At 34.1% G+C, this 14,078-nt stretch overlaps 1 protein-coding gene across 1 annotated transcript; it reads right to left on the bottom strand.

Annotated features, from left to right (window-relative positions):
• Positions 1–3,775: 3,775 nt before the first annotated feature.
• Positions 3,776–4,744, bottom strand: LOC114724888 (21 kDa protein-like). Its single transcript, XM_028911342.1, has one exon. The coding sequence runs from the start codon at positions 4,682–4,684 to the stop codon at positions 4,049–4,051; it is 636 nt and encodes a 211-aa protein (XP_028767175.1). The 5' UTR covers positions 4,685–4,744; the 3' UTR covers positions 3,776–4,048.
• Between the last annotated feature and the right edge of the window lie 9,334 nt (positions 4,745–14,078).

Below are 14,078 nucleotides of genomic sequence, written 5' to 3'. Positions count from 1 at the left end.
TCTTCCTTAATTCTTTCCCTCCCTTTGTTATTTAATTATTGTTGAAAAAATATCAATAGGGTTAATTTGAAATAAATTGATAAATATATGAAATAGGTCTTATATATAATATTGATATTAATTTTTTAATTAAGTTGTATATTAAGTAACAGAGGAGGGATCTATTCATTTGTCTCAGAAATTGAATTTTTGTCTGCGTTGTCATTTTTACGTGCAGCAGAGTTCTGAAGCCTAATACGTGAGCAATGGGCCTAAGAATAATACGGTTTGGGATGTTGAGAAAGAACGGACCAGAAGAAGTGAGCATTGGTCATGAAGTTAATGGGCTTATGGATTTGGGCTCACATGAAGAGGTTTGGAGGCAGCGAAGAGGACTGCGATGATTCCCCTCAGTCGTCCTTGAGTTCTTAATATGTTCCCTTCCTGTAGCTTCGCATCGATTTTATCTGTAATGCTTCTGACTGATCATAACAAGCAGCTTAGACGTACTTGTTTGCAATCGCTGTGAATAAAATAAGGGAAGAAACAAGTTCCATAAATTTGTGCATGTGATCGTGTACGTGTTTCGCGGGGGCGATGCAGATTCAAAGATTTCAGGAATTAAAAGTCGCGTCTCATATCACACAACACCTAAGCGTTGCAGAAAATTAAACTGCAGATGATTAGAAATAATCAAACCTCCAACTAACTACTACAGTTTTAAGGGTGAAGTGGTTATGGGGCTGTACGTGTTAATTAAAATATATATAAGTAAGATCCTATATATGTGTGATAGGAACTGAAGAAGTGCATGTGAGTCCTGAACGTGAAGCATCGTATCTGCGAATATAATGGCACAGCTACTTAATTAGGTGTATGCCTGATGTGTTTGAAAGACAATATGTTTTTGTTTCTTAGTTTTGACTAGACTAATATTATCGCTCAACCAGTATATATATGCATGTGTAGGTAGGAGTTGGGGTCATTTTCATTTCACGGGTTGGCTTATATATCCTGCTGTCCGGATTTGTATAATTGGAGGTGGGCGGGAGGGATGAGTGGCATAGAATGGCTTTGGGTTTGGCATTTCTTGAGGCTTCCCCAATGGTAATAGTTACGTTGTGTGCATGTGAGCCTTCTGCCGTACCCTTACGATCCATTCTTTTGTTTTGTCTGAGTTCCTCCCCCCCGCCCTCCCTCTACTTCACAATCCCATCCCTCTCGCTCCTCTTGCTACAAACACGCACAGTAACATCATGTCAAGGCCAATCTAGTATTTGATGTCGGCTTTCCTTACCTGCATTTGTTTAGTCTTCACGTCCTCTCTCACTCATGGGCCCTTCTATGTATGTATGTGTTTACAAACTCACACGCGTGAATCCGGCCGCATCCATCCGTCCATCACTCATTCCTTCACACTTCTCTTCATAATAATCCTTCTCATCACGTCCCCACCCTTCCCCCTCCCCTGCCGACTCCCCCCCCCCCCCTCTCTATAATCTAGTGTCACAAAATTTTACATATCCTATTATTTAATTTCTCGCTAAACTAAATTATTTTCATTACCCAAACTTGGTGACATGCTTTACATTACTCTCTCTCTCTATATATATATATATATACCTTTCATAATTTATGTAACAAATCATTTATATACGAATCATCTTTTCTGGTGATTTATGCCTACTACCAGTTTCATCTTATTGATATTTCCTCAAACATAATCAGGGAGGAAGGGAATTAAAAAACATAATCAGGGTGTTTTAGAAGAAAAAAAATCATATTAACTAATTTAACCAATAGTCTTAATATATTCAAATTAGTTAATTAGATCTTATATTAAGAATCAGTATTAAGAAAAACTAACCCGACAGCTGTTGTGTTGAACATATACTGTGAAATCACAGGAATACAAAGGGCAGAGGACGGAGCCAAAAATCCATGCTGGTGGTGTGCATATATTTGTCGATTATGGTTCTTATATATATACAATGAATATGAACCAATACCTAACTATTATGCTCCTCAAATTATAACATCTCATTAATTCAACAAAGAGCGAGCTCTCACAATCACGAGCCACCCCAAAGTGTCAGCATATTCATTTTTAAAATTGACGCCCTTGTTACTCTCTCCACACTAAAAAAAACGTATAACAAGGGGAAAAGAACGGACAGCATCGTCATGCCTATAAAGAGACTAATGCTTTTCTAAACTAAAATTTATGTTTGTGGGTTAATTTCGGTCGGTTGTAGTTTTTAATTTATGTTTACTGATGAATTACATGGCTTCTTAATTACCATAATAATCAATAATCAGTCTTGTTCATCTCAACTTAAATATTAGGTGCTGCTTTATTACTTCAATATCATGTCCCGTGTTTGAGTTAATGTGCAAGCGCACGCAATCTCACTGTCGCTTAATAGAAACGAGTAATATTTTGGAGTTTAACTAGCTGATTGTGTCATCCGCACTGATATCGATTTTGATGGCCATTGTATACTTCAATTGAAACATTCTTTTCTTTGTGGAAACCAAATTTTTCCCTATGATAGGAAGCTGATGAATGCATACACATTGTGAGTGAAAGTAATTTAATTAGTTTTGGTTGGCACGTAATTTTCCGATATAATAACGAATTGATGATGAGGAAGCTGTATGTGCGTAAAAAGTTGGTGTTGGACGTGTTATGGGGCGGGCGATTGATGATTGGACTAAATAAATTAGATTCTCTTTCTATATGTTGATTAATCAGGCAGCCACACTATCATATCCTATATATATAACATTAATTAAAAACAGTTATATATGTATTTATATATTCATGCACTGCCTGTTTTAGTTTGTTTTGTTTTGGCCGAATAAAAAATAGTGTGTAATAATTAAGAAATGAAATTAAAAGGCGTGTGAACATCATAATTGGAGGGGAAAAGGGGGGGTTGTTATTCTTGTTCATGCATGTGAACATAATCAAAGCATGTGTGTGTGTGTATCTTTATTGTCCTTGCAGTTTCTATCTCTAAGATTGGAATCTCATCGATAGGGATCGTTGTGGACCATCTCACTGATCATCTCTCTGGGCTATTGAATCATATCGTGGTTTTTCATCATCATCCCGGTGCAAAAGAAATCAAATACTTCCGACAATACTTTTTTTATTCTTTCACATGGGGTACGTTCACTATATAGATAAATGTATATATATAGCTGACAAGATTAACTATACGTAATCATATCGATCATATATAATTCCTATTAGCTAGTACACCCAGCCTGAAACAATTAAACTTATAAAGGCATATCAAGCAAAATTAAGAAATCTAAATTGACGAGCGCACTATTCTATTCTCGTACTGATTTACAAAGTGATAACAAGCCAATAGTGTTGTGGACCATCTCTATTGTAAATGGAAGGCGGTAAGTTTGATTCCACTTATAATTTCAAGCCATTAATAGTTGACACTCTGAGTCAAAAAACGATCAATATAATTGTTGGTTGATGGGTACTATGAAAGTAGAAAGGAAACAATTTCAGTTAAGAGAATGGCATTGAATGGCATCTTGTGATAGTGGTTGTGGCGTTATGATAAAAGGGCCAAAAAGCTGAATGTTTCCTAAAATGGTTGAAGGACGCATGCGAAAGTTACCATTTACCAACCACACATCATGCCCACTTTATTCATCATCCAGGTAATGTATTCTCTCCGCAAAATTAATTCAAACTGAAAGCCCAAAAGTAACTAGAAATTCGGTTTGGTAAAAATGAATAAAGAAAACCAAACTCACCCAAAAGGAAGAATCGAAGCAAGCATTTCCATTTCCCTATTTCTATTGGTTTTAGCGAGTTTCTGTTTTTCACATTTTCTATTCTGATCAGATTCCACCAAAAGGCTAACAAACACAAACACACTTCATTTTAATTTTTTCGGTTTTAGTAAAGAAAAAGCTACAGAAAGACCAAAATATACGTACAAGGAGGATTCACATTCACAACAGTCCATTTGACTGACGCAGTAACCTCTATTTTAATCACTCACAGAAGAAGCCAAATCTGGCTGTGTCGACGTTTTCAAGGCGTTCCCGTGTTAGCGTAATTATTTACCAGCGCTAAGGCGTTACTGGTGAACTTCTTCAAGTCCGTGACCTTATCGCACACGTCTGCCTTCACCGGACTGTCCGGTACGTCCTCGAAGCCGTCCGTACACGTCTCCTCGTCCGTCAGCGCCGCGCTCATCCACGTCTGCACGTTACTCATCTGGAACCTGAACGACTCCTCGCCGGAGCCGGCGGCCCCAATCTGCCGCATCTGCTTGAGAGAGCCGCGGATTTCGTCGACGGCGTCTCCGACGTTGCTGAAGCAGTCATGGAGGGCGGAGGAGGCGCGAGAGTTGGCTTCGTATTCGGCATCGCGAGTGAGGTTGGAGATGTAGGAGGCCATTCGGTGAGCCTTGGAGAGGCTGAGGGCGATGGCGACTCGAGCAAGCTGGCCGGGATTCTGCTGGACGGCATTGGCGTAGCGAGAGAGGGAGGAGTAGCAGACGTCAGGATAGAGAGTGGTGCCGCAGCTCGTGCGGATGTAATCGGTGGAGTTGAGGGGAGAGTCGGCGGGACCGCGGGCGTAGGATTCTCCGGCGACAGAGGATGGATGGAGGAAGAAGAATGCGGATGAGAAGAGGAGGAGGAGGAGGAGGCGCTGGGTTGTCATGGTTGGTTATGTTTCGGTTACTGATTGGATTCGCGTCGTCGTCCTTAGGATTGGCGTTTAGAAACATTTGGTGGGGGAGGATCTAAGTAGGCAGGAGTTTACGGGGGGAATTTACTTTTATGGCCCTGATCATTGAAGAAAATTACATCAGTACAGCTCATTTCTGTTTCGTTCGCCCACAAAGCAAAACGGCATTGAGGGAGTAAATTAGAGCGGGGGAAAAACATGCGGTAATTATGGGTGAAAGAGGCCAAGAGGGGCATTGTGTCGTATGAGGATTCTATAACGTATAATTTTTAAAATATAGATATCAATTATTATTCCCAAGCTTCGGCTTGTCGCTTTGTTCAAAAAAAAAAAAGATATCAATTATTATTTATTTTTATTTTTTTTTAAAGGGAGAGTGTGAGTGGAAGGAGGCGTGTGATGTGAAAGGAAGGAAGGGTAGTGGCACTTTGAGGTTTGCGGCTAGTAGTGCTGGCGCTGGGATACTGAATCAGCGGTTGAGGTCACTTTTCTTTTTATTTTATTCAAATTCACACAACCTTTTTTTCTTTTTGTCTTTTCACCCCTCCCAGTGATTTCCTTTATACTATATTTCACAATCATTAAATAATATCACACTGTGTCACACTTTATGTGTATTTAAATTCTACAAAATGTATATATGCTTTATATATAACATGTAAAGGCACTGATAATTTCCAGTGACTATATATCTATATAGTGTGATATATTTTTAGACTCATGTACGGTTGAATCTTAGTTATGTGAAATATCATACAGTCATTTATTTTTAATTAATACCAAAGTCTGTGCATGTTTTTAATACCATATTTAATTATCCTGAAATATCAGCGACATGATCATTATATTCTTCATATGTAGGCATCTGGCATGGCGTCTACAGTCCATTAGAAGGCTCTCTCTCTCTCTCTCTCTCTCTCTCTACACACACACACACATCTTCATCATATAAGAAAATACATCCTGAAATTTTTCGAAAAGTGTATACACACGTTTTAGTTATGCATGATATTAGAAATAATATCCTGACTAAGCAAAACAAAAGAAGATAAATGATTAAACCATCCTTCTTAGTTATTTACTTTTTTTTGGTTTAATCTAATCAATTTTTTACGGATTTAATTACAAAGATTTAAAAACGATTTAAACAGGGGTTAATTTGTTTGATTGTAACATCACTAAAACTAAAACTTAAGGGAAAAAAATTGTAGCTTTCAATAGATGGGGAGAATCAAAGAGGGAGTAGGAAGTCTTGACCCAAAAAAAAAAAAAAAAGGAATTCGCGTTTATACAATTTTAATTGCGAAGTAAATAAAAATGATTAACACGCATTTTGATACGCCCCAATCCGCTTACACATGTCTATGCGGATCTACAGTAAACGATTTATTTTATTGAATATAGCTAAGATGATGCTAACTTTTTTTTTGTCCTAGGTGAAATCAGGGTTTTCTCAATTTGCATTGAACTTCACACTAATTTTTTTCGAACCGGAAATGATTAAGGAATACTCCTCATAACAAAATGATACTAACTCATTAATTAAATAAAAAAAATGGATTGAAACAGATAGAGATAAACATGAGTGAAATTGTGGAACCATGGGCAGTTGCCACATACAGACATCATATTTATATTATTTGGCCAAATGCATTAATTCATGCATTTTTTTTAAGGGAAAAGGGATAAGTGTTCTACAGGAAGAGATGCGAAAAGTAAAATAAAAAATATTAAAGGAATGAAGGATTTATAATGTAAATATGTAATGCTTGCACTGTTGTCTCTAAGTATGGAGTTGTAGAGGCAAATGAATGGGCAACAGCCTAACCAAGCACCCAAGGCGCACGCCACCTTCCCTTTATTTTTATTTTCCATATTTTAATCTCATAAGTTTCTAAAATATTCTTTTAATAAGCCGTCATATATGTGAACGATATAATTGTTTATTACTACAACTTACAAGGATTGGGCAGGAGGAGTAGGCCTTGATAATAAATGGAACATTGGATTGCGCTTATGCTTCTTCCGCTCTCATCTACAAGTCGTTAATCAAAGTTTTTTTTGTGACTTGGCAAAAAAATTAAAAATTATTAATTCTATTTAAAAATTATTTTACTCGTATTTAATACATTCTTAAAAAACTCTGTTATCCTATTTCGACATCAAATATGGTTAAAAAATTATAATAAATAATTAATAAAAGAGAGTTTGGCACAGTGGACCAGCAGCCCCATGACGAGAATGAGCAAGCGTGACACTTTTAATATTGACCTTTATACACCTTTTTTATATTACTTTATGCATAGTGCTTTGCTTCCACTCCCACCCCCCACATCTAAATTCCGTATACCATTTTCCACCACTTTATAGATAATGCTCTCTTCTTCCCACTCCAATTCAATTATTCTTCAAAATTTTATGTTATTGCATATATTTCCACATAATTATCATTCCATGCCCAAAATATATGTGTAATTCATAATGAATTTCTTATCATCAAATTGGATACATAGTTACTCATACTTTAATAATTGAAAATTTAAAAATTAATTAGAAGTATTTTTAATTTCAATCATGTGTATTATCAGGGTGCGTTCTTCAATATTATCTCCGATCCTTAATATAAGATCTCATTTGACTTTTATTTTGGTCCTAAATATAAGACTATAATCCATTTTGTTTTTCATATTTATGTATTTTTTTTCAATGTAGTCCTTCTAATAATGATAGTTCTAGCCAATACACTTGATTATCAAGGATATTTTAGAAAAGATAACACGTATTTATTACAAATAACTAAATTAACTTATTTTCTTAATATCATCAAATTAGTCAACTAGCTTTTATATTTAGGATCAGAGGTAGTATACAGACTTCATATCGAGACGAAGTTGAAAATAATTTTTTTCTTATTGCAACAAAATCAGAATATGGCCACTGGGGACTTTTCTGCCATGGCCGGAAAGCAAATTAGAGTTCTCTAGCCACTATCGAGTATGGATTGGCTTGCAAGCCAAGTCCCTTTTTAATGTGTTTCCAGAAAGAAATATGTTTAGTTTGATGCATGATGCCGAAAGTAAAATAATAGAGTCAACCCTTAAACTTGTTGCTTGCACAACCACAGATATAATTCCTACCGGTTATAAAGGTCGTCTTTTGTTCATGAAATTATTAGGATTATGTGATGAATATAAGCTTAGGTAGAGAGCCCAATTCCAAAATACTAGCTTGTTAGAAGAGATAGTTCTTTGAACTTATAAACCCTACAACACTTGTGAGATTCTCTATCTTCAGTTGGTCGACTCTCAATGAAAGTATCAATATAATGAATATAAGCTTAAGAGAAGAGTTCAACCTCAAAAGACTAACCTATTAAGAGAAACAGCACGTTGAACTTATAAACCCCACAACATCAATAATATTCCCTAATATGGGACTCGTAATAGATTATAATAGAAATGAAACAAAATTTTATATTTATATTATGTATCATGAATTGCTTGATACAATATTAATTTATTTTGTAAACTGTAAAGTGACGAGCATAATTCTAAAAGAAAACCCAATCCCAAAAAACTAACCTTTTAAGAAGAAGAGCTCCTTGAACCTATAGCCGTTTCTGGTTGGCTGACACTAATGTGATGAGTATAAGTTTCAAAGGAGAGCACAATCTCAAAAAACTAACCTTTTAAGAGAGAGAGCCTCTTGAATTTATAAACTATATAACACTTGTGAAATTTTTAATATGGGACTCATAATACTCCTCCGGTCCTTAATATAAGACCCATTTAACTAATTTGATTAGATTAAGGAAGTTAGGTAAGTTAGTTAATTATAAAAAATGTGATATATTTTTCCTAAAACACCATAATCATCTTTTTTAATACCTCCTCTTTCTCTTTTACTTGATTATGGTTGAGGAAGTATCTATAGGGGTAATTTAGAGAAAATTAATAAATATGAGAAATGAGTCTTATATTTAGGACCAAAACCAACTCAACAACTGGGTCCTATATTAAGGACCGGAGGAGTAGTTTTTAAAAATGAAAATGGATGTCTTATCAAATTACCCTTCCGTAGAGAGAGAGAGAGTAATATGATTCATTCGTTATAGGGACAGGGACTGTGCGTAGGCATTAGGAAGACATCACCATTTCATGAAATCTAGCAAGCATGTCCATGGAAATATGAGGATTGATATATACTAGAAAAGATAAACCAGACAAAATAAATGTGAGAATATGATTCTCATTTATTAGAAATTGGACGCGAAGTAAGTGAACAGACTCTAAAATGGGTCCCAAATGGGCGCACTAGCGCTGTTTAGCGTTCACTAGGAGTAATAAGTAGCAATTATGAATATATAAAAAAAGATTTGTGATTTACTGGCCAAAGCGTTTGAGACCCCACATATACTTATTGCAAAATCCAGAGGAAAAAGAACCTAACTGGGGGCTAGGCTTCAAAAGAAAAGGTGGAAAGCCATCCATTGATACATATCTAAGATCATATCTATCAAATGATGCCCACCAAAGCGATGGAGCCCAATTAATTAAACAAAGCTGATGCTTAAGTACAAAGATGTTGTAAGGACAATGCAATAGCTAGTGAGATTTTCTCTAAACAAGAAAAAAGAAACAGCATCAATACTACCTTTAGTTTTTAGCATAAGAACTAGGTAACTAATTTTGAAATACTAAAAGAAATTAGTTAAATTAATTGTTTATAACAAATATGTATTAGTTTTTCCAAACTATACTATTCAACAACGTGCATTAAAACTACTCTAAGAAAAAATTATAAATTTGAAAAACAAGATGAATTGAAATATTATATTTAAGACTAAATTCAATCTCCCATCTAACTTTCAATCAGAGTTATATTCTCCGCAATATATTCACCAGCACATATGATTAGTTAAAAAATTAACACTCTCCAATCTTCATTCCTGCCAATTTATCTAGAATGTTCGGTGTTTGAGTGTTTTGAATTCTGAAACAACAGATTAAAATTAAAAAGTAGCGGCACAATAACAATGAAAGCAAAAAGCGATGCGTTTGGTTTGAAAGACAACCACTTGTATTCACCGAATCACGGACGCAACGGCGTAATTGATGAGTATTCTCTTTGGTCGCCCAAATGAAACAGAAGCTAAATTTTAATTAAGTCTATACTATAAGTGAAATTTAACATAGCGAACATTATTTTCTTTCGATGTTAATATACATCCTTCTTATATCACGAAAATATGTTATTATATTACTACCTACGCTTTTAATTATAAGGCATCGCTTAAAAACTATAAGGGATAATTAATATATAAGTCCTTATAGTTTCAACTAGTTTTTAATCAGGTCCCTATAATTTTTTTTCTTTTTATCAAATCCTTATATTTTCATATATTTTTAATCAAGTCGTTATAATTTTTTTTCTTTTTATCAGGTCCTTATTGTTTTACTTTGTTTTTAATTAGGTCCTTCTAGTTTTTATTCTTTATTTTACAAATAATAAATTATTGTAACAATCTTATGTTAATATTCTTTTAAATTTTTAGTTAAACAAATATATATTTATTTTCAATTCAAATTTTTATAATTATAAAATTCAAATTATAATAATAAATTTATCTAAAATTAAAATATGATTATAAATAATTTATATTTAAGTATAATTATTATTCTGATTATTTATTAATTACTAAATGATTATATTAATTATTTTGTCCAATTATATAATTATTAATTTAAAAATGAAATTAATTTTAAAGAATAAAGTTAATAAATAATTTTTCAAAAACTACAAAGCACCTAATTAAAAAATAAGTGAAACTATAAGGACCTGATAAAAGAAAAAAATAGAAGGACCTAATTAAAAACACACGAAAGTAAAAGGATCTAATAAAAAGAAAAAATTTTATAAGGATCTAATTAAAAATCAGATGAAACTATAAGGATCTGGAGATTAATTATCCCAAACTATAAATAGGGTTTTATAGTTAGAACCGGAGATAGTACTATAATTTTCTTACACGTATAAATAAATTAGGGTATTAAAATAGCTGTCGGTAATAGTGGAGTGTTTTGGAACAACAGAGAACGTACAACAAGTATTATCTTTGGTCCTATTTATAAGACTTTATTTGTAATCTACAAAAAAAATCTTATAATTAGGATCAAAAGTAGTACATGTTACCTGTGACAATAATTAAAGCACAAAGTCGTGTTTGGTTTGAAAGGACACAGTGATTTTATGTCGTAGGTGAGAATTCATTGACCTTTAATTAGTTTATAATCTAGCCAATCACGGATGCAATTGCAACGGCAGCGTCGTAATTGACTATTTTTTGAGAGAAAAGAGGAAGGATCCATATTATTCAGGCTTGGAATCATGTGAAACAAAACAATTCATGAACAAATGGACATCTGTTACGACTTGCTTCTTCACGATTTCATATACTTTTGTTCATGATAAATATGAACACGAAATTAATCTCCTCATCATAAGTTTACGTTATAATTAAACACAATATTCTAATTTTCACGCACGAGGCAAGACAAAGAAAAATGTGGTTTTGTTTGTAAGGATATGGAGGAATCCCAGAAAAGGCAATGAAAGATATGAAATTTTGATCTCAAAATAAAGAAGAAAAAAGTGGTTATATATTTGATCATTTGGATGTGCATGTGGGAAAGAAGGTAGTTCTTGCGTGTGGACTTCTCTCGCTCGTCACCGTCGAATTTATGAACCATTAAGAAGGCGAATAAGACTCCACCAATTAATGAGGGATCATCACAACATTTACCTTTTAATATGATATGATTTTGTGTTGGTGCCAATGGTGCGTGGCTTCTCCTTCAAATACTAAAGTCATGTCCCATTACATTGCACCTACAAAACAGAGCCTTAAAACTACATGACATGTATTGTAGGAATTAACGTACGACGGTTACGAAATAATAGTCATGGTCAGAAACTTAATTAACTATGTTAGCAGATTATATCAGAACAAACCCAGTTAATTAAAATCTTTCAAATATGTATATATGTACTGTATGATTCTGTACGTGTGACAGATCGGTGAAGGCTTTTGAGCAACTTCTTTGACTGATAGGTTAATACTAGCGTGCACTCTAGCTTCTAAAAAGCTTCTGCGAACAAAACTTTAGCCAGTTTAGTTAAAAGGAGAGTTGGAGGCGAAAGGAATATCTGTTAAGTGGAAGAACCTTCACGACATGGAAGGACTAATTAGTTATCATGAACTAATTCGAAGAACCCGAACCTAAACGGAAACTAACCTATTAGTAAAGTTTAGGTAACATTTGTAGTCTTGAAGCAGTGAAGAGCCTTCATCGTGTTCATCACAAGAAAGTTTAGATATGCTCTAACTGATAAGCCTGGGATGTCACTCTTTTGGATGTCGGAATAATTAATGTCAAAAAAAAAAAAACCAAGGAAAACGACTGTGTTGAAGCGTGAATTATATTAAAAATTAATAATTTAATTGAACCTCCTGGTATGAACTGGAAGAGAAAGATAAATGACAGTTAGGGAAGAATGTGAAACCGAAAAGTGGGGAAAGCGATATAATATTTATATTTATCAAGAATAAAAGCAATACTACCTTGCCTACTTAATATAAAAACTAATTTGATATTTAATTTAATCGTAAATATAAAACCTCAATTCATTTTATTTATCATATTTATCTATTTTTTTCTAAAATAATTCTTATAGTAGTTGCAGATTTTAAATATTCTATCAAATAATAGTTCTGACTAATACAATACATAATTAGCAAGGATATTTTAGAGAAGACAATATTTATTTATTACAAATAACTAACTTAATTAATTTTCTTAATTTACTCAAATTAGTCAGCTAGTTTTTATATTAAATACAGACGGTAATACTGTATATGTTCTCGGCAGTCGTACACATAATTCCTTAAACTCCCTCGATCCCTTAGCTACAACTCGGTCCTGTTCAATATATTTTCGTTCTTATTAACAGATTATATGGAATTTTTTACTGATTGAGCTGAAATACGAGCCGCATATTATTCAAATTGTCGTAACATCTTTCGCTATGATTAGCTTTTGGTTTTTTTTTTTAACAACTATGATTAACTTTTGTTAGTTAGTTATAATGGGGACATATGTTTACCATTTTGACCATTGCTTTTTTTAAGCTAATATAGCAGCGGATGCGACGGCGCAATCGTCTCTTTATCTTTTCATGACAGAGAAGGAAAAGAGAGGTTTGTGGGGCATCTTTAAACATAATCATACGAGATTTATGAGCATGTTTTTTACAATCACAATTACTGCATGTGATGTGAGAGTCTATCTATCCAACTGCTGAGAAATGACTCAAAAGGAATATTATTCCAGAAAACAAAATTTCCAGGGCTATAGATTGACCTTGCTAGCGAGGATCCGAATAAAAGTATACAGCAACGCCTTAAAGCCAAAAGAAGTCTAATATTTGGAGCAAGAATCGTACGACAGACATGTGAAAATGTTGTAGTGCTACGGATAGACATGAATTATGGAAAAGTTGATAAAGAGGAGATAAAAAGGAACTGGACCACCCCCACCTGCAGGCCATTCAAGATAAAGCAAGGCCCCACGAAGGAGGCAAAGTTTTCTTGTTCATCAGTGCCAATGATTAAGTTTCATGATATTTGAGTTTGGACGCAATCATGTGACTATACGGCCCAGTTTGAGAGGAGGCCCAAATGAGTCGCTTTCCTTCGTTTTTGGGTTTCATGAATTGGACTAACGGGAAATATTCAGACAACCAAGAAAAATGGATCTTGGTTTTGGGAATCGGAATAACGGGGCATTCACATAACCGAGACTGGATGATTTCAATTGGTTTCATGAACTGGAACTTGGAAGCAAAGCAAATGGATGCTTTGAATATCTCTGGCAATCGTTCTAAAGAAAGAACACAAGAATGAGACGTGTTTAATTTGTTCATAATTTCTGCTGCTGCAAAAGTTGCAGGCATATCCTTTTCCGGCTGGTGCTTATCCAACTCCATATGTCCTCACCCTTCTTTTATTTCTAGTGATCAGAGTAACAGGATAACAAAGTCAACTTGCTCGTATAGATTTTAGAATTTTGAAGCCATTGAATCCCGACTCTCACATTTTTTGGCTATCTCTGCTACAAATATAACTCTAGTATTTTTAATTTATTGGATGATATTTGTATGCAGATATTCCTGACAGGGTTTGAAATGAAGCAGGCATTTGGATTTTATTGTAACGTATTGTTGAAGAAGGGAATATATATATATATATATATATAATTGATGTGTGTTTGTCTAATTATAAGCGTTTTTTTTTTAGATCTGATCGAAG

The sequence above is a fragment of the Neltuma alba genome, unplaced genomic scaffold (assembly GCF_004799145.2).
Source record: "Neltuma alba isolate B1F8T4 unplaced genomic scaffold, ASM479914v2 tig00012201_pilon, whole genome shotgun sequence".
NCBI classification, from domain to species: Eukaryota; Viridiplantae; Streptophyta; class Magnoliopsida; order Fabales; family Fabaceae; genus Neltuma; species Neltuma alba.
The sequence above is the reverse complement of the archived record's forward strand: the minus strand, read 5'-3'. Positions and strand labels throughout refer to the sequence as shown.

Coding starts and splice junctions, on each gene's coding strand:
- LOC114724888 (XM_028911342.1), bottom strand. CDS start 4,684: ATGACAACCCAGCGCCTCCTCCTCCTCCTCCTCTTCTCATCCGCATTC.